This window comes from Scyliorhinus torazame, chromosome 12 (genome assembly GCF_047496885.1).
Source record: "Scyliorhinus torazame isolate Kashiwa2021f chromosome 12, sScyTor2.1, whole genome shotgun sequence".
Taxonomy (NCBI): domain Eukaryota; kingdom Metazoa; phylum Chordata; class Chondrichthyes; order Carcharhiniformes; family Scyliorhinidae; genus Scyliorhinus; species Scyliorhinus torazame.
Genome location: NC_092718.1, coordinates 68,178,696 through 68,198,994, shown reverse-complemented (window position 1 = coordinate 68,198,994; position 20,299 = coordinate 68,178,696). Strand labels below are relative to the sequence as shown.

The window sequence follows — 20,299 nt, the reverse complement described above, 5'->3', positions numbered from 1 at the left end:
GCTTGTATCATTTGTAAACAGAGAATGCTTCCAGTCCTTGGAGCATGACTTGATTTGAACTAAAAACAGAAAATGCTGGAAAAACTCAGCGGCGGGATTCTCTGTTCCCACCGGCAGCGCACCCCTGCCCGTGGGTGACTTCAATGGGAAATTCTATTGACAAGCGGCCGGAAGAGGGAATCCCGACACCAGTGAACGGTGCGTCGCTGAGAAACACGCAGCTGGGGGACTGGAGGATCCTGCCCAGCAGGTCTGGCAGCATCTGTGGAGAGAGTAACAGAGTCAACATTTCAGTCAGTGGCCATCTGGTGCGACATGTCGGAGAGAGGACGCACAAAAAGTGGCCCACTAAGGTCCTTGTATTTCGATCATTTTTGTCATTAAACTTTGGATTCTAACCCAGTAGTTTGTGGGGAAGACAGATAAGATGCTGAGGGGATATCGAGAGTGGCGTCGAAAAAGGCTGCAGGAAAAAAATCCTAGGCGTGAGGTTGGTAAAGGAATTTGAGGGAGACACGATGGCGGATGTTGGAAACCTTTTTTTTTAAATTAAGGGGAAATTTAGCGTGACCAATCCACCTTCCCTCCACATCTTTGGGATGTGACGGTGTGACCCATGCAGACACGGGGAGAATGTGCAAACAGCACATGGGCAGTGACCAGGATCGGTCCTCGGTGCCGTGAGGCAGCAGTCCTAACCACTGCACCATCATGTCTCCCCCATCACGCTGGATACCTTGATGAGGGAGATGGCGCAGGAGCTGAAAAACTGCAGAAGACAGATGGATGGTAGATTGAGGAGGCCCTGTCGAACCACGAGGACCGACTGGTTTCGTTGGAGGCTGCAATGCAGATTCTGGTCTACAAACAAGGGCCTGAAAGCCAAGGTTGACGATATGGAGAACAGGTCGAGGTGTACTAACCTCAGAATTGTGGAACTGCCGGAGGGAGTGGAGGGCGCGAAGCCAATCGACTACTTTTCGTCAATGTTTTCTCGGCCGGTGGGCGGAGATGCGGTGTTCGTTCTGCCGGTTTTACATAGGGAGCACCGGGCCTTTCGACAGAAGCCGATGTTGAACGAGCCACCACGTGCAGTGATCGTCCAGTTTCACAACTACCGGAGGAAGGAATGGGTCCTGGAGTGGGCTAAGCAGCGATGGAATATCGGCTGGGATGGCAACGTGGTGTGCATACACCAAGATATCGTTATCGAGTTGGCAAAACAGAGGGCAGACCTTAACAGGGTGAAGGTGGTGCTGTACAAAAGGGTGTGTGATTCGGAGTGGTGTATCCGGTGAAGCTGAGGGTCACATTGAGTTCGAAGGACCATTATTTTGACTGACCAGTGCAGGCTAAGACCTTTGTCAAGGAAGAAAGAGAGTGAATGGTTTGAGGAGGGCTAGCAGTGACCAGACGTTTTTCTTTGTCTCATCTTCGGGATGGGGCAGGTTGTCATCTATGGTGGTCCAAGGGCCTGGGTATTGATGAGGAATGTATCACCCACCATGGCGGTGATGGCTGACTTGAGGTTGCTGGGGTGGGGGGAGGGCGGGTGAGACGCCCCAAACATGGCTGGTCACCTGGAACGTGCGGGGCCTGGGGGGGGATGGGCAGTCAAAAGAGTGAGGGTTTTTTTGCCTTTGGGAGCCGACGTGGTGTTTTTACAAGACACACACATGCAGGAACGAGACCCGGTCAGGCTCCGGAAGGCCTGGGTAAGGCAAGTGTTCCACTCGGGCTGTGACAGTAGGGACAAGGGATGATGACCCTCATCAACAAATGGGTTAGGTTCCACATGATGGCAGATCCGGGAGGGCGATATGTGATAGTGGTAGGAGCAGTGGAGGGGAAATCAGTGGTTCTGTGAACCTATATGGCCTAAATTATGACGATGTGTCATTCATGACACGGTTGGTGGTGGCGATGCCAGACCTGGACTTTCACCAGCTTATCATGGGGGTGATATGACCTTTGTGCTGGACCTGAAGGTGGATCGGTTCAGACCGAGATCAACGTCCATGGTTGGGATGGCAAGAGTATTGTCTGCATTCATAGAGGAGGTGGGAGTGGCGGGCCTGTGGAGGTTCACTCATCCGGGGAAGAAGGAGTTCTTGTTTTTCTTTGCAATACACAAAGTATATTTACAGATTGATTACTTTCTTAGGAGTCAAACCCAGCTGGCTGGGGTTAGGTTGGCCAAATATTCGGCTGTGCTCCGCAGTCGGTGGATCAGGCACTGGGAGTGGGTCAGGAGCGCCACAGGGGGTGGCAGTTAGATATAGGGTTGTTGTCAGACTTGTGGGTGTGTGTGAGGATTTCGATGGCCACGCAGGAATACATGCTTGAACATGAAAAAGAATTAAAGCAGCTTGAATTTGAAATGAGGAAAAAGGAAAGAATAGCACAAGCAGAACAAAAAGCGAGAGAAAGGGAGGTACAGATCAGGGGAAAAGGAAAGGAGAGAGAGGAAAGGGAAAAAGAAAAAGAGAGAGACTTTGAACTTTGGAAACTGGCCATGAAAAATGAACGTCGGTTAAAATGGTCGGAGGTAAAGAGAAAAGTACAATTTGAGGATAGGGATGAAGATAGTGAGAAAGAGCAAGAGCTTCGTAGTCGAAGGCTTGGTGGGGATCTATTTAAATATGTCCAAGCATTGCCAAGGTTTGATGAGAAGGTAGTAGAAGCCTTTTTCATTTCATTTGTTTTCAACATTTGGCGTGGTCTCAGGACATGTGGGAATTACTGATTCAAACAAAGTTGGTAGGTAGAGCTGGTGAAGTGTTTGCATCACTGTCAGAGGAGGTATCTGGGACATATGAGGAGGTGAAAAAATCCATCTTTGGTGCATATGAACTAGTGCCTGAAGCCTACAGACAAAGGTTTAGAAATTTAAGGAAAGAATCTGGTCAAACATACATGGAGTTTGAAAGGATCAAACAGAGTAATTTTGATAGATGGACAAGGGCTTTGAAAATAGACCAAACGTATGAGGCTCTTAGAGAAATGATCATTTTGGAGGAGTTTAAAAATTCAATTCCTGATGTAGTGAGAACTCATGTAGAAGAGCAGAGGGTTAAAACTGTGAGATTAGCCGCAGAAATGACAGATGGTTATGAATTAGTTCATAAATCAAAGTTTGGTTTCCAACATCAGTTTCAGCCTGTGAGGGATAGAAACTGGGGAAAAGAGAAATACACAAGTGGTAAAGGTAAAGTGGATCTGAGGGAAGATCATAAGGACAGTATACCTCAGATTAAAAAATAATCTAGGAGGGTGGAAGAAAAATCAAAAGTTTCAGATGTTTTTACTGCAATAAACTAGGCCATGTAAAGTCACAGTGTTGGGGATTGAAGAAAAGCACTGACAAGGCTGATGTGGTAAAACAGGATAAGCCAGCGGGGTTTGGTAAAGTGGTAGAGGAAAGCCCAATTGAAACAAAGGAGGTGTAAAAGAATATATAACCTGATCAAGAGGTGATTGATAAGAAGGTGCCAGATCTCTTTAAAGAATTTACTTGCGTAGGTAAAGTTTATTCATGTGTGCCAGAAGGAGTAGGTAAAGAAGTCAAAGTTTTAAGAGATACGGGAGCTAGTCAATCTTTGATGGTAAGAGATGAGAGTTATGTAGTTTGGGAGGAATATTGCCAGGAAAGGTGGTAATATGTGGAATTCAGAGTGAGAAGAGTAGAGTTCTGTTATATAAGGTGAGGCTGGAGATCCAGTGAAGATAAAGTTGAAGTTCAATTATCAGAAATGTTTTTGCTCTAAAGGTCCCATGGGATGTGACAACAAAAGTTATTGGGGAGTTCCCAATACCCTCAACATGAAGGGAAGTAATGAAAACCACATGAATGGTTTTTACCCTAAATATGTGCCGGATTTTAGCAGCGTAGTTGCTCCACTGACGGACTTGCTGAAGAAGGGTCGCAAATTTCAGTGGATGGCAGAGTGTCAACAGGCATTTGACGGCCTGAAGGCTGTGTTAACCATCGCTCCTGTGTTGGCCACCCAAAATTACACAAAACCATTCAAGGTGGCTATCGATGCAAGTGATGTGGCAGTACGTGCCGTGCTGTTGCAAGAAGATGATGAAGGAATAGAGCGGCCTATTGGGTCATTGGGTTAATTGATTAAAAAATGTTGCTGTCTATATATAAAACCTTGTTTTGATTAAAGCACCTAGGAAATCTAATGAATCATACCTGATGTGAAGGCTTTTGTGCTCATCCTAGCCAAATTCAACATAAAGGTTATCGGTCAGGTGAACTTCATGATTCACTTTGGAGTTTCTAAGCCCTGGCCCATAATAAATGGGATAGTTAGGGGGGGGGGGGGGAGCACAGGGTATTGTCATATGCTGACGATTTCCAGAGGCATTTATTGGGAGCATTATGGGGATTTTGTGATGATTTGGGGGCTTTCTCTGGCTATAAGCAGTATATAGGGAAGAGTGAATATTTTATGCAAGGGACGTTTTGGAGGGGGAGGGGGCAGAAACAGAAACTGGTTTGAGCAGGTTGCTTTTTGTTGGACAGAGGCTAGATTCCAGTACTTAGGGGTACAGGTGGCAGGGTTGTAGAGACGCTTCAGAAGCTGAACTATAGAAACTTGGTGGGGACGGTCAAGGCAGATCTGCAGAGGTTGGATAGTCTCCCGCTATCACTGGCAGGTAGAGTTCAGTTGGTTAGAATGAATATCTTGCTGAAATTCCTCTTCCTATTCCAGTGCCTCCCAAGGTTCCTGCCCAAGTCATTTTTTTAAAGATGTGGAGCAGCTGAGAATTTGAAGCGGGGTGCTCCAGATGGACAAACAGGTAGGGAGCCTGGTGTTGCCAAATTTGTTATATTATTATTGGGCGGCTAATGCAGAGAAGGTTTTGAGGTGGTGTGGGTCCCGAGGGCCATCTGGGTCCGGATGGAATCGGAGTCAGTTAGGGAGACGGGCTTGGGAGTGTTGATAGAAGCGCCACTTCCAATGACACCAACGGAATATTCAACAAATCCAGTCGTGGTGGCCATGGTAAAAATCTGGAGGCAGCTCCACCAACAATTTGAATTGGGGACAGCCTCACGATTGGCTCCCATTTGTACCAATCACCTATTTGAACCTGTGAGGCTCGATGCCACATTTAGTGCATAGAGGGAGAGAGGGTTGGAGAATGTGGGGAATCTATTCTTGGAGAGGTGGTTTGCTAGCTTGGAGGAGTTACTGGAGCAATATAGACTTACGGACGTGGGTGGGTTCAGGTACCTCCAGGTGGGGAGCTGGATTAAGCGATTGTTGTCGGCCTACCCGGTGGTTCAGTCATCTACCTTGCTGGAGCGGATCTTACTCTGCGCGGGATTGGTGGAGGGTAGTACATCCGGAATGTATCAGTGAATTGCGGGAGTGGAATGGAGTTCGTCTGAGGGCTGAAGGCGAAATGGGAGGAGGAGTTGGGGCCGTTACTGGAAGGGGTGTGGAGCGAGGCATTGAGGAGGACAAGCGCAACATCGTCTTGCGCGAGGCTGAACCTCATTCATTTAAAGGTGATTTTTTGGAGCACACCTCACTAAGGCAAGAATGACTCATTTTAAGAAAGGGATTGTGGACAGCTGTGATCGCTGTTTGAGGGGGCCCATGCACCACACTTACACATTCTGATCATGCCACAAGCTGGAGGGTCCTTTTTTGACATCGTCGGCGATCCGGAATGTGGAGGTGGAACCCTGCCCTCTGGCGGTGATTTCTGGAGTCTTTGATATGCCAGGACTGTGAGCGGGGGTAGGGGTGGATGCCCTGGCCTTTGCCTCGTTGGTGGCACAGAGGCACATCCTGTTAGACTGGAGGCTGGCAACACTGCCAAAGGCTTTGGCGTGGATAGGGGATTTAATGGAGTTTCTGTACCTCGAGAAGGTTAAATACATCGTACGGGGGTCAATTGAGGGGTTTAATCATGGATGGCAACCGTTTATAGTATACTTTAAAGAATTGGCCACTGCTAGATATTAGGGGGGAGATTTACTCCTTTTGGGCAGGAGGTTGGGTGTAAAAAACGTTAGCCATCTTTTGTATGAAACGTTAAAAATTTAATTAAAATCATTTCCCCAAAAAACCATTTCAGTCAATGTGACGCCTCTTCAGAACCCTGGCCTCACGCGTAAAAAGAAACACTTAAGTGAGATCTCCAGTCGAGTTCAGTGCAACAATGTGCTGGATTTCGGTGCCAAGAGGTTATTGACAGTCGAATTCTTACCTTTGATGTTTGAGATCCATAGAATGCAACCCTGTCCCAAGTGGCCACAAAGATCCACTGTGCTTCAAAATGGAGTTCAGGTGCATACTTATTGATGTCAGCAGTGGCTCGCTGTAATAGACTTGCATCCCTGATTTGTCGGTAAGAGACGTTTCCTGCAATTCTATTGTCCACATCAGCCCAGAATGGAGCAATGAAGGCGCGGCCATCTGAGAGAGGAAACGAGTTGGGTGTAAACTGTGTGACAGCTGTCTCGAATGAGACAACGCCGTTGTTGTTCACCTAGGGACGGACAGAGAGAATTAACAGCTGAACGATATGTTAAACCACCTCAACGTCAGAACCTGCCAAGTGGATATTTCTTATAATTAGTCTGTGCTAAAACAATCACCGCTTGTTACAGAAACTGGGCAAGTGCCATTTGAATGGAACATTTCCGTCATGTGTGGCCGATCCACAATGCCAGATTTTATTGCTGGTGGCGAGGGCAAGGGGGGGGCAAGGGAAAATGGGACAAAGCAAGGCAGGAGACTGGAGAGAAGTCTCCTGTTTTAAGGAGGACGGGGTGTTGTGGAAACTATTGATCACAAAATAGTGTAAACCCAAGTCTCAAGATTCCTTTGACACATTGAATCGAATTGAACTAGGATCATTCTATCTATTAGAGGTTGAAATGTTCCTGAATTACACAATTCGATTCATCCTGATGTTCAGGTTGCCTCGTTAATTGTAATTGAATTATTTCCCCAGGTCCATTTTTCGCTCAGTTTTATTTACATGACATTCCGTTCAGGGTACCCTATCTAAACCAAAACATTGATTGATGATGTGGAACGTGATACTAATAAACACTAATTTGTGAACCGCTTCACCCTTCAAAGTAGCACTTCAGTGTTCAAAAATTCACCCATAGAATCCCTACAGTGCAGAAGGAGGCCATTCAGCCCATCAAGTCTGCACAACCCACTGGACGAGCCTAGTTAGGCCGACTCCCCTATCCTCAAAACATTTTGGACGCTAAGAGGCAATTTTGCATGGCCACTCCACCTAACCACATGTTTGGACTGTGGGAGCAAACCAGAGCACCCAGAGGAATCCCACACAAACATGGGGAAAAGTGCAAACTCCACACAGGCACCCAAATCTGGAATTGAACCAAGGTCTCTGGCACTGTGAAGCCACAGTGCTAACCACTATGCCACCGTGCTGCCTCAAGCTAATCACTGAGATTTCTGCCCATATCAACCTTTCAAATCACACACACCTCTGACCCACAACCAATCCATTAGCCCCTCAAACACTCACAACCCCCCAAGTACACCAAAATACCAACCCCTAAACACCAACCCCACTACATACCCCATCAACACCTCTAACACCCCCCACAAATCTCCCCAAATACCAAACCTCCAAACACCAACCCCCCCACACCAACCCCCCAAACACCCATCCCCCCCACACCAACCACCCCCACACCAACCCCCCCACACCAACTCCCCACAACCATCCACCCCACACCAACCCCCCAGACACCCATCCACCCCACAAACCAACCCCCAGCACACCAGCCCCCCCACACCAACCCCCCAAACACCCATCCCCCCCACACCAACCCCCCCACACACCAACCCCCCGCCACACCAACCCCCCCCGCCACACCAACCCCCCCCACACCAACCCCCCCCACACACCCATCCCCCCACACACACCCCCCACACCAACCCCCCCCCACACCAACCCCCCAAACACCCATCCCCCCAAACACCCATCCCCCCCACACCAAACCCCCCACACCAACCCCCCCCAAACACCAACCCCCCCCACACCAACCCCCCCCCCACACCAACCTCCCAAACACCAACCTCCCAAACACCAATACCCCCAAAACCACACCCCCCCAAACACCAACCCCCTAAACACCAACCCCCAAAAACCAAACCCATGCAAACCCCAACCCAACCCCCCAAACACCAGTCCCCAGAACATCACCCACCTCCCCGGTCTCCACAAGTATATGAATCATACGTACGTATAAGGAGTTGTAAGCTGATGAGAAGAAGGGGAAACTGGTTGAAATGTTGATTTGTGGGGATCCACCGTCATCCACCTTGGGGTTGGTGACGTCTCCGTTTGCGGTTCCAAATGGATAGAAGTGATCATCTGCAACACCGGAAACATGTCTGTCGATATTTCCTTCAATCTTTTTGTAAGGGCAACGAAGAGCCCAAACTGAGTTGATAAACAAAACTTACTTTATTCACACTTAGCTATTATAGACAGCTCCAGTAGATCCCTATTGGGTCTTCTCTATAGCCAGTGCCTAAACTGGCCAGTTTTATATGTGGTACAACGATATATTGTTCAGCGGTCCCCCGCCCCCTTAACGGGGAAGATCATGGGGCGGGATTCTCTCAGCCCGCGCCGGTTCGGAGAATCTCCGTTCCCAACAGTATTTTGCGCGACGACGGTCCAAGGCCATTTCGCGATTCTGCCAATAAGCAAATCTGGCGTGGTGGTGCTCAGCGCCGAGCGGAGGGGATCCGTTTCGCGATTCTCCGGGGCCCGGCGATTCTGCGGCCCGGATGGGCCAAAGCCCCGACCGCATGACCCCAGATCACGCCGGCGTTGTTCTAACCTGCTTTTAAAAATCGTGAGCCAGTTGTGTTGGCTCACGATCCGGAAGCAGGAGGTGAGGGGTCAGCGTGGGTGTACCTATGGGTGGCGGGATAGGCACAGCCGTGGCTGGGGACCGAGGGGGTGATGGGGGGAGGGCCTCCATGTTCGTGTGAGGATGTGGGGAGGACAGCCCCGCCGGCAAGGAACGGCCTGCCATGGCAGGGCGGTGCCTAAGCCCCGGCCACCATTACGGCGGCCAGGCTGATGGGCACCGACCCTGAGTGCTGGCTGAGCGCTAGCCCCCGGCCGTGCAGATGTGTGCCAGACCCCCCCAAGAGGGGTGGGCCAGCCAGCCAGCGGCACCCACCGGCGGGTAGGTGCCACGCCCATGGCATCCCCCAGTGAGGGCCCTGCCATCCAACGGTGGCGCTATTAGGAGGGGCTGTCAACAGCAGTCAGGGCACAGAGGTTGCGCCCAGGGTTGGGTGTGCATGCGTGTGTGTGGCGCATGCGTGGCGCAACCGGCAACCAGGGCGGCCATGTAGCCCATGGCATTCGAGGACCTGCCGGACGGGCATGCAGGAGGAGACTACTCCATGAACATTCAGGTGGTCTGCGACCACCAGATGACCATCCTGCACATCTGCGCCCGGTACCTGGGCAATGTACATGACGCGTTTATCCTGGCACAATCGTTCATTCCCGCCATGCTAGAGAGACACTCGAGCGAGCACTTGAGGCGTTGATCGCGACACGTTTCACCAACTAGGTGGTAGCGGCTCATTGAGCATGGGCACTGACCCCACTGTACAGCACCACCTCACCACCCCGCACCCCCATCTCTCACAAGACCCATGAGATGCAGATCCCCCCACCACTCACCACCCTTAGCTCCCATACGACCTGATGTACCACGCCCCTCCATTACACATCCACCTGTGGCATAACGGGCTGGGCTCACACGGTTGCTTGTGGAAGCGGGTGTGGTCGATGCCATGGAGAATGATAACAACCCGCTCTGCGATGAGCTGTCAGCTCCAAGCCGTTAGACAATGTCTGACCCATGGCCACAGTTACACCCTCCACTTGGGTGGTCTCTGGCTGCGTGCTGGACACTCCATCACATGGACCTGTCAAATTGTTGGGGGCGGGGTGGCATGGATATCTGGAGCACATTATACCCATCGGGGCTCAACGCTCCTTCACCCCTCGACTACAGTGGCACTCAGTCCCCTACCTGACCCCGCAAGCATTGGACAGAGCACAGAGGCTGCTTGCAATGGTGTAACAGTGAGTTTAATTAGAAAGGTTATATTCACATGCCCTAGCCCTTTTAACTAAACTGTGCCCTGCACCCGTGCCAACTTACTTGCTGTCCAACTTCCTGGCCTTACGGGCCCTACCACTACATCTCTCTGCCTCCCCAGATGGTACAGCAAGAGCGGACTGCTGAGACTCCTGCTCTGCAACTTGGCTCCCAGTCGGCGCTCATTTCCTGGGGTGGCCCAGCTTGGATGCTCCAGGCTGCTCCTCGTGCGTCCTCGATGGCGTGATGCCACCCTGTTCTGCCCGCTGCCCACAAGATGCACTAGGGACGGAACGGGGGGAGGCCAAGGTGCTGCGGTGTTCTGGGACCTCCCCTGCCGGAGTCACCGGCACGGGCCCTAGCCCCTCCCCCTCCCTCGGGGTGCCCGTGGACCCCGGGCCTCTCTATGGTATGAGGGTGCGAGCGGAGACAAACCCCGAGGCACCACCATCACCTGGCACTGCCAGTCCTGGAGGCCCGCTGTGGTATCGACCAAGGTCTGAACATTAGCAGCGATGGAGCTCAGGGAGTGGGCCATCCCTGTCTGGGACTGTGCCACCTCCCTCTGGGCCTGTGCGACGCCATCCAGCATCTGTGCCAGGCCACCGATGCTCTCAGCGATGGCCTGCTGAGACTGGGCCATCATCTGGGCAATGCCGCCGATGCTCTCAGCAATGGCCTGCTGAGATTGGGCCATTGTCATGATATGCAAACATGCAACCAATGAACACTCAGAGTAGGACACAGCCAATGGGCAGTCAGTACACTCAAGGGTGGCATCTCACTATAAAAGGCACGAGGCACTCTCACCCCACCTCTTTCCACAGACCGACACCTAGAGAGTGAGATAGGGTTCTCAACAGCATCACACCCCAGCACGTGGCTTAGAGCAAGCTAGTACACCTTAGGCTGAGTTACTGCAGTTAGATAAGCAGAGAGTCAAACTCATTTGAGAACTGTGTTAATAGTTCAATAAACACATTGAACTCACATAAGACTGCATCAGACAGCAGCCTGTGTTAAGCCGAAGCAGCATAACACAACAGGCCATCACCTGGGCAATGCCACCGGTGCTCTGAGCGATGGTCTGCTGAGACTCGACCAGACTGCGGAGCGCGGCTGCAATGTCCAGCTGGCTCTGGCACATGGCTGCCTGTGAGAGGGCAGCCCTGTCCTGGGCCATGGATGACGCATGCACATGAAGCCCCACGCCTTGCATAACCTGACCCATGGCCGACACCAATGCCCCCATTGCCTCCACCGCGAACGCCACCCGTGCGGTGTTGGCCTGGATGGCAGCCATGACCGGCACCACTCCCCGCTCCTGGATGCAGATGGACTCCTCCACCGCCACCTGCAGCTGCTGGAAGCCGGTCGTCATCCCGTTGTCTAGTCCCTGGGTGTCTGATTGCATCGGGTCTAGAGGTGGGCCTGGTAAGTCCAGGAACCTGGAAACTGTCTGGGCGGCAACTGGTTGCTGGGGCTGGGCTGCCTTCCGACCATCCGGCCCCTCGGCTGCTCCTACCTCCACCTGCTGTACCGGTACGGCTCTGTGGTGCGCACCAGTCAGTGTCCCAGAAGCCTCATCACTAAAGTGCTCAACCGAGGTGATAGTCTCTGTGATGGTGGGGAGTGTCGGAGATAGCAGTGCCGAGAAGTCAAGGTCGTCGTCCGAGCCAAAGTCCGGGGTGTCCTGCGTCGATCCCTGGCCCGATGGTCCCCGAGTCGCCCCCGTCTGTGTGCCACTTCCGGTCTGTCAGTCCTCTGGGTTGCCGTCCTCTGTGTGTCAGTCCTCTGTGTGTCAGTGTCCTCGGTGTCATGTGCATCTGGGTCCTGGGTGTCTGTATCCTGGCTTTCGGTGTCCTAGGTGTCCGTCCTCTGGGTCTCAGTGTCCTGGGTCTCTGTGTCAGTGAAAGAGTTCCATGGCGTCTGGCCTCCCCGCCGTGGCCTGCGACCCTGGGGCCACTGGGCCGGGCACTGGCCGTGGGCCTGCAACGCCAGACGGGCCGGGACCACTGGCGGCTGGTCCTGTGAGACACAAGACAGCACATATCGTTAGACAGATGGCCGACGGTGGGGAGTGGGGTGGGGGGGGGGGGGGGGGGGGGGGGGGGGGGGTGAAGTGGGCCGTGGGGTGAGGGGGTTGCAGTGGGGCACCGGTCTGTGGCCTCCGTATAGGCGTCATCAGCCATGGCCGCAACAGGTAACCCTTGTCGTTCAGCAACCGGCCCATCAGCCAAGTGGGGTGTCCCTCGATCATGGCAGGGATGAACAATTGTGCCAGGACAAACGAGTCATGCACACTGCCCGGGTACCGGGCGCAGACGTGCAGGATGTTCATCTGGTGGTCGCAGACCACCTGAATGTTCATGGAGTAGGTCCCCTTCCTGTTCATGAACACATCCCTGTTCTCCGCTGGTGGCCGCATGGTGACGTGAGCCCCATCAATCGCCCCCTGGACCATGGGTATCCTGGCCACGGCTGCGAATCCCGCTACCCGGGCATTCTGGTGGGCCTGGTCCACAGGGAACTGGATGTAGCGGACCACGATGTCGTACAGAGTGTCAGTCACTGCACGGATGCAGCTGTGCACCGATGCCTGGGAGATGCCAGACAGGTCCCCACTCGGCGACTGGAACGACCCCGTCGCGTAGAAGTTCACGATGACCGTACCCTAGATGGCCACCGGGATAGCATGTCCTCCCCCTGTTCCACGGTCACCTGACTCATCCCGGAGTCTCCTCCTGCATGCCTTGTCCGGCAGGTCCTAGAAGGACATGCGGCGCCGGTAGACACAAGGCCTCATCGGGTGCCTCCGGTGCCGTGGCACCTCCTCCTCCACCTCCTCCCCCCCCCAATCCACATCAGTATCCTCATCCTGTGCCTCACCCCTGTCATTGTCCTCCTCCTCCTCCTATGCCTGTCGGTCAGGCGGCCCTGCAGCCTGAGCGGCTGCCACCCGGCCCTCTGCAGCCCGTCCCTCTACTGCAGCAGCCGCTGCCACCGCCTCTCTGAGCCGCCTGCGCCGATGTTGCCACAGGGCTGCATTCAGGGCAGCGGCCCCTACCACGGTGGCTAACATCACTGGCTGGTGCCCAAACATTATGATCTGCAGGGGGTGGGGGGTGGACAATAGGTTTAACTATGGCGCATGGCCCCCTCCACAACCATATGCCATGGGCTTCATGGCCGCCCTGGTTGGCCGGTTGTGCCATGCTTGTGCCACACACATGCACGCACACCCCACCTGGCCGCACCCTCTGTGCCCCGGCTCCTGTTGCCCGGCCCTCATGATGGCGCCACCGACGGATGGCAGTGCCCTCACTGGGGGATGCCGTGGGTGCGGCCCTGCAGCTTCCATCCCGGGGGGTTGGGGGGGTCCGGCACCCATCCGCACGGCCAGGGGCTCATGCCCAGCCAGCGCCCAGGGTCGGTGCCCATCAGCTTGGCCGCCGTAATGGTGGCCGTGGCTTAGGCACCGCCCTGCCATGGCGGGCCGTTCCCGGCTGGCGGGGCTGTCGTCCCCACGCCCCCCCGATCTTGGAGGCCCTCCCCCCATCACCCCCTAGACCCCAGCCACGCCCTTGCCCGTCCCGCCACCAGTAGGCCCCCCCACACCGACCCCCTCACCTCCTGGCTTACAATTTCTAAAAGCAGGTTAGAATTGGAGCTTGTTTAGCACATTGCTTGGGGCTGGTTTAGCACAGGGCTAAATAGCTGGCTTTGAAAGCAGACCAAGACAGGCCAGCAGCACAGTTCAATTCCCGTACCAGCCTCCCCGAACAGGCGCCGGAATGTGGGGACTAGGAGCTTTTCACTGTAACTTCATTTGAAGCCGACTTGTGACAATAAGCGATTTTCATTTCATTTCATTTTAACGGCGCCGGCGTGACCTGGGGTCATGCGGTCAGGACTTCAGCCCATCTGGGCCGCAGAATCGCTGGGGCCCCGGAGAATCGCTAAACAGACCCCCTCTGGCGATTCTCCGGGACACTCGACGCCGATCACGACCGTGCCCATTTGGCTTGTTGGGAGAATCGCGAAACGGCGTCGCACCTGCATCGTGCAAAAAAAACAGCGGGAACGGGGATTCTCCCAACCGGCGCGGGCTGAGAGAATCCCACCCTCTGATTCTATCTCGTTATCCCGCTCTCTCTCCACCTCTGTCTCTCTCTATATGTTTCGCTCTCTATCTGTCTCTCCCTCTATCTGTCTCTCCCTCTCTGTCCTCTTCCTCTTTGTTCCTCTCCCTCCTCCCAAATGAGATAGATTTTAAGTTGCTCAAAGCCAACTCACTGAAACAGATTTCAGATCGGATCCAATAGTATTTTCTTTAAAAAAAGGTTCAATATAAAAGCCTCTTACCAGTACCGTGTGTCAACATTGCCACTTCAGAAAGGAGAGCTGTGGAACAGTAGGAAATATATCAAACAGATGTAATTAGTTTATGTGGGACATAGAGTCAGAGTCCTTGAGTTTACAGCAAAGAAAGAGGCCCTTCGGCCCATCGTGTCTGTGCCGGCCATTAAGTACCCTTATGACATCCTACTTTTCAACACTTGTGTCCCTCTAATAAAATAGTTATGCCCAATTTTCCTTTCCATTGAAGTTTGTGGGCTGGGATTCTCCATTTTGAGTCTGCCCCATGACCGCTGCTGATGAGGACTGAGAATTTAGCGCTCAACTAAATCTCCCATTCACTGAGAAGGGACTGGAAAATCCCGACCAGCAGAGTTCAAAACGTTGCACCGACTGGCCGGCGAATGTTTCACTGTGGGAGATGAATCCTTTGGGGATATCTGGGTTTTCACATCCAGAGTCAGACCCCTGTCACCTGATAAAAACCAACCCAGAAATCCCTGGGCCGGGAGAAGGGGTGAGATTGACGCCAGTATTTCCCCCCCCCAGGATTCTCCAGTCCCGCCATGCAGCTCACCCCCGCCCATGGTTTTCCCGGCGGCGTGGAGTGGCTTTGATGGGAAATCCCTTTGACAAGCAGTGAGAGTGGAGAAACCCCGCCGGTAGAAAACGGTGCACTCTCCTACCGCTGCTAGCAAGGACGGAGAGTTTGGCGCTTGGTCAAATCTCCCAATGTCTGTCGCGGGACTGGAAAAACCCGCTGCGTTGAACGGACAGGGTGTCTCGCCCTTGGTCTGGCGAAGTTGTATCACGGAATGAGCTGAGTGGCAGTGAGTTCTGCACCAAACTCCGGGATAAATGTGACAGCTCAAAGTGGGTAGATTGGAAAATGAATTGGAAATAAACCCACTTTGGGTCATTGAAGCAGCAACCTACCCACTCTCAAATATTAACCGTGTTCGACAGTTTTGCAATCTTCATTCAAGAATGGAGACATGGAGAACAGGAGGGGGAGGATGGCGGGGGGGGGGGGGGGGGGGGGGGGATATCTGCGGGTCAGCGCACCCCAACAGCAGCTCCAAACTGGAGGAACCCAGGATTTTCTGCCCATTTATTCATGGGGAAATATTAAACTCACCATTCGAAGATCAGTGGTGATATTTGCAATGGCCGTAACACAGCGCACAGTGAAATATTACATTTTGAAATACTCACCATAATATATCATTATGAATTTCATTCCTATTGTTCCCATTGTTGCTCTATAATAGAAAACAGGAAAGTCAAAATATTAAATTGTACCTGATGCACATCATTCCCCCCCAAAAAAAACAGTCCCCCGTTAAAGCCTGAAGAAGGTCAATGACAATTTGGACAGATTCTCCGCTTTCCCAGCCGTGTGTTTCTCGGTGACGTGCCATTCATAAGAACATAAGAACTAGGAGCAGGAGTAGGCCATCTGGCCCCTCGAGCCTGCTCCGCCATTCAATGAGATCATGGCTGATCTTTTGTGGACTCAGCTCCACTTTCTGGCCCGTACACCATAACCCTTAATCCCTTTATTCTTCAAAAAACTATCTACCTTTATCTTAAAAACATTTAATGAAGGAGCCTCTACTGCTTCACTGGGCAAGAATTCCATAGATTCACAACCCTTTGGGTGAAGAGGTTCCTCCTAAACTCAGTCCTAAATCTACTGCCCCTTATTTTGAGGCTATGCCCCCTAGTTCTGCTTTCACCCGCCAGTGGAAACAACCTGCCCACATCTATCCTATCTATTCCCTTCATAATTCTCTTTGTTTCTATAAGATCCTCCCTCATCCTTCTAAATTCCAATGAGTACAGTCCCAGTCTACTCAACCTCTCCTCGTAATCCAACCCCTTCAGCTCTGGGAGTAACCTAGTGAATCTCCTCTGCACACCCTCCAGTGCTAATACGTCCTTTCTCAGGTAAGGAGACCAAAACTGAACACAATACTCCAGGTGTGGCCTCAATAACACCTTATACAATTGCAGCATAACCTCCGTAGTCTTAAACTCCATCTCCATCAGCAATGAAGGACAAAATTCCATTTGCCTTCTTAATCACCTGTTGCATCTGTAAACCAACTTTTTGCGACTCACGCAGTAGCACACCCAGGTCTCTCTGCACAGTAGCATGTTTTAATATTTTATCATTTAAATAATAATCCTTTTTGCTGTTATTCCTACCAAAATGGATAACCTCACATTTGTCAACATTGTATTCCATCTGCCAGACCCTAGCACATTCACTTAACCTATCCAAATCCCTTTGCAGACTTCCGGTATCCTCTGCACTTTTTGCTTTACCACTCATCTTAGTGTCGTTTGCAAACTTGGACACATTGCCCTTGGTCTCCAACTCCAAATCATCAATGTAAATTGTGAACAATTGTGGGCCCAGCACTGATCCCTGAGGGACACCACTAGCTACTGATTGCCAACCAGAGAAACACCCATTAATCCCCACTCTATCCATGCTATTACTTTACCCTTAATGCCATGCATCTTTATCTTATGCAACCTTTTGTGTGGCACCTTGTCAAAGGCTTTCTGGAAATCCAGATATATCACATCCGGAGACATGGATAGAGCAGGGACTGGAATGGTTGTTGCAGGAGCCGGGGTTTCGATATTTCAGTAAGCTCAGGGAAGGTGGTAAAAAAGGGGGAGGGGTGGCATTGTTAGTCAAGGACAGTATTACGGTGGCAGAAAGGACGTTTGATGAGGACTCGTCTACTGAGGTAGTATGGGCTGAGGTTAGAAACAGGAAAGGAGAGGTCACCCTGTTAGGGGTTTTCTATAGGCTTCCGAAAAGTTCCAGAGATATAGAGGAAAGGATTGCAAAGATGATTCTGGATAGGAGCGAAAGCAACAGGGTAGATGTTATGGGAGACTTTAACTTTCCAAATATTGACTGGAAACACTATAGTTTGAGTACTTTAGATGGGTCCGTTTTTGTCCAATGTGTGCAGGAGGGTTTCCTGACACAGTATGTAGATAGACCAACGAGAGGCGAGGCCATATTGGATTTGGTACTGGGTAATGAACCAGGACAGTTGTTAGATTTGGAGGTAGGTGAGCACTTTGGTGATAGTGACCACAATTCGATTACGTTTATTTTAGTGATGGAAAGGGATAGGTATATACCGCAGGGCAAGAGTTATATCTGGGGGAAAGGCAATTATGATGCGATGAGGCATGACTTAGGATGCATCGGATGGAGAGGAAAACTGCAGGGGATGGGCACAATGGAAATGTGGAGCTTGTTCAAGAAACAGCTACTGCATGTCCTTGATAAGTAGGTACCTGTCAGGCAGGGAGGAAGTGGTCGAGCAAGGGAACTGTGGTTTACTAAGGCAGTCGAAACACTTGTCAAGAGGAAGCAGGAGGCTTATGTAAAGATGAGACATGAAGGTTCAGTTAGGGCGCTCGAGAGTTACAAGTTAGCTAGGAAGGACCTAAAGAGAGAGCTAAGAAGAGCCAAGAGGGGACATGAGAAGTCTTTGGCAGGTAGGATCAAGGATAACCCTAAAGCTTTCTATAGATATGTCAGGAATAAATGAATGACTAGGATAAGAGTAGGGCCAGTCAAGGACAGTAGTGGGAAGTTGTGCTTGGAGTCCGAGGAGATAGGAGAGGTGCTAAATGAATATTTTTCGTCAGTATTCACACAGGAAAAAGACAATGTTGTCGAGGAGAATACTGAGATTCAGGCTACTAGACTAAGAGAGCTTGAGGTTCATAAGGAGGAGGTGTTAGCAATTCTGGAAAGGGTGAAAATAGATAAGTCCCCTGGGCCGGATGGGATTTATCCTAGGATTCTCTGGGAAGCTAGGGAGGAGATTGCTGAGCCTTTGGCTTTGATCTTTATGTCATCTTTGTTTACAGGAATAGTGCCAGAAGACTGGAGGATAGCAAATGTTGTCCCCTTGTTCAAGAAGGGTAGTAGAGACAACCCCGGTAACTATAGACCAGTGAGCCTTACTTCTGTTGTGGGCAAAACCTTGGAAAGGTTTATAAGAGATAGGATGTATAATCATCTGGAAAGGAATAATTTGATTAGAGATAGTCAACACGGTTTTGTGAAGGGTAGGTTGTGCCTCACAAACCTTATTGAGTTCTTTGAGAAGGTGACCAAACAGGTGGATGAGGGTAAAGCAGTTGGTGTGGTGTATCTGGATTTCAGTAAAGCGTTTGATAAGGTTCCCCACGGTAGGCTACTGCAGAAAATACGGAGGCATGGGATTCAGGGTGATTTAGCAGTTTGGATCAGAAATTGGCTAGCTGGAAGAAGGCAAAGGGTGGTGGTTGATGGGAAATGTTCAGACTGGAGTCCAGTTACTAGTGGTGTACCACAAGGATCTGTTTTGGGGCCACTGCTGTTTGTCATATTTATAAATGACCTGGAGGAGGGCGTAGAAGGATGGGTGAGTAAATTTGCAGATGACACTAAAGTCGGTAGAGTTGTGGACAGTGCGGAAGGATGTTACAAGTTATAGAGGGACATAGATAAGCTGCAGCGCTGGGCTGAGAGGTGGCAAATGGAGTTTAATGCAGAAAAGTGTGAGGTGATTCATTTTGGAAGGAATAACAGGAAGACAGAGTACTGGACTAATGGTAAGATTCTTGGCAGTGTGGATGAGCAGAGAGATCTCGGTGTCCATGTACATAGATCCCTGAAAGTTGCCACCCAGGTTGAGAGGGTTATTAAGAAGGCGTACGGTGTGTTAGCTTTTATTGGTAGAGGGATTGAGTTTCGGAGCCATGAGGTCATGTTGCAGCTGTACAAAACTCTGGTGTGGCCGCATTTGGAGTATTGCGTGCAATTCTGGTCACCGCATTATAGGAAGGATGTGGAAGCATTGGAAAGGGTGCAGAGGAGATTTACCAGAATGTTGCCTGGTATGGAGTGAAGATCTTATGAGGAAAGGCTGAGGGACTTGAGGCTGTTTTCGTTAGAGAGAAGAAGGTTAAGAGGTGACTTAATTGAGGCATACAAGATGATCAGAGGATTGGATAGGGTGGACAGTGAGAGCCTTTTTCCTCGGATGGTGATGTCTAGCACGAGGGGACATAGCTTTAAATTGAGGGGAGATAGATATAAGACAGATGTCAGAGGTAGGTTCTTTACTCAGAGAGTAGTAAGGGCGTGGAATTCCCTGCCTGCAACAGTAGTGGACTCGCCACCAATAAGGGCATTCAAATGGTCATTGGATAGACATATGGACGATAAGGGAATAGTGTAGATGGGCTTCAGAGTGGTTTCACAGGTCGGCGCAACATCGAGGGCCGAAGGGCCTGTACTGCACTGTAATGTTCTATGTTCCATGTTATCTACCGCACTGGTAATGTCCTCAAAAGATTTCCACTAAATTAGTTAGGCACGACCTGCCCTTTATGAACCCATGCTGCGTCTGCCCAATGGGACAATTTCCATCCAGATGCCTCGCTATTTCTTCCTTGATGATAGATTCCAGCATCTTCCCTACTACCGAAGTTAAGCTAACTGGCCTATAATTACCCGCTTTCTACCTACCTCCTTTTTTAAACAATGGTGTCACGTTTGCTAATTTCCAATCTGCCGGGACCACCCCAGAGTCTAGTGAATTTTGGTAAATTATCACTAGTGGATTTGCAATTTCCCTAGCCATCTCTTTTAGCATTCTAGGATGCATTGCATCAGGGCCAGGAGACTTGTCTACCTTTAGCCCTATTAGCTTGCCCATCACTACCTCCTTTGGTGATAACAATCATCTCAAG

At 51.1% G+C, this 20,299-nt stretch overlaps 1 protein-coding gene across 1 annotated transcript in view; it reads right to left on the bottom strand.

The window, feature by feature from the left end:
* Positions 1–15,773, bottom strand: part of LOC140386465 (alpha-tectorin-like) — a 110,784-nt gene extending 95,011 nt beyond the window's left edge. The window contains exons 1-4 of the mRNA XM_072468834.1: positions 15,731–15,773; positions 14,522–14,560; positions 8,264–8,394; positions 6,235–6,516 (exon numbers count right to left, since the gene is read on the bottom strand). Coding sequence (XP_072324935.1) covers positions 6,235–6,516; positions 8,264–8,394; positions 14,522–14,560; positions 15,731–15,770 — 492 coding nt within the window. The 5' untranslated portion in view covers positions 15,771–15,773. The remainder of the gene's footprint in view (positions 1–6,234; positions 6,517–8,263; positions 8,395–14,521; positions 14,561–15,730) is intronic.
* Between the last annotated feature and the right edge of the window lie 4,526 nt (positions 15,774–20,299).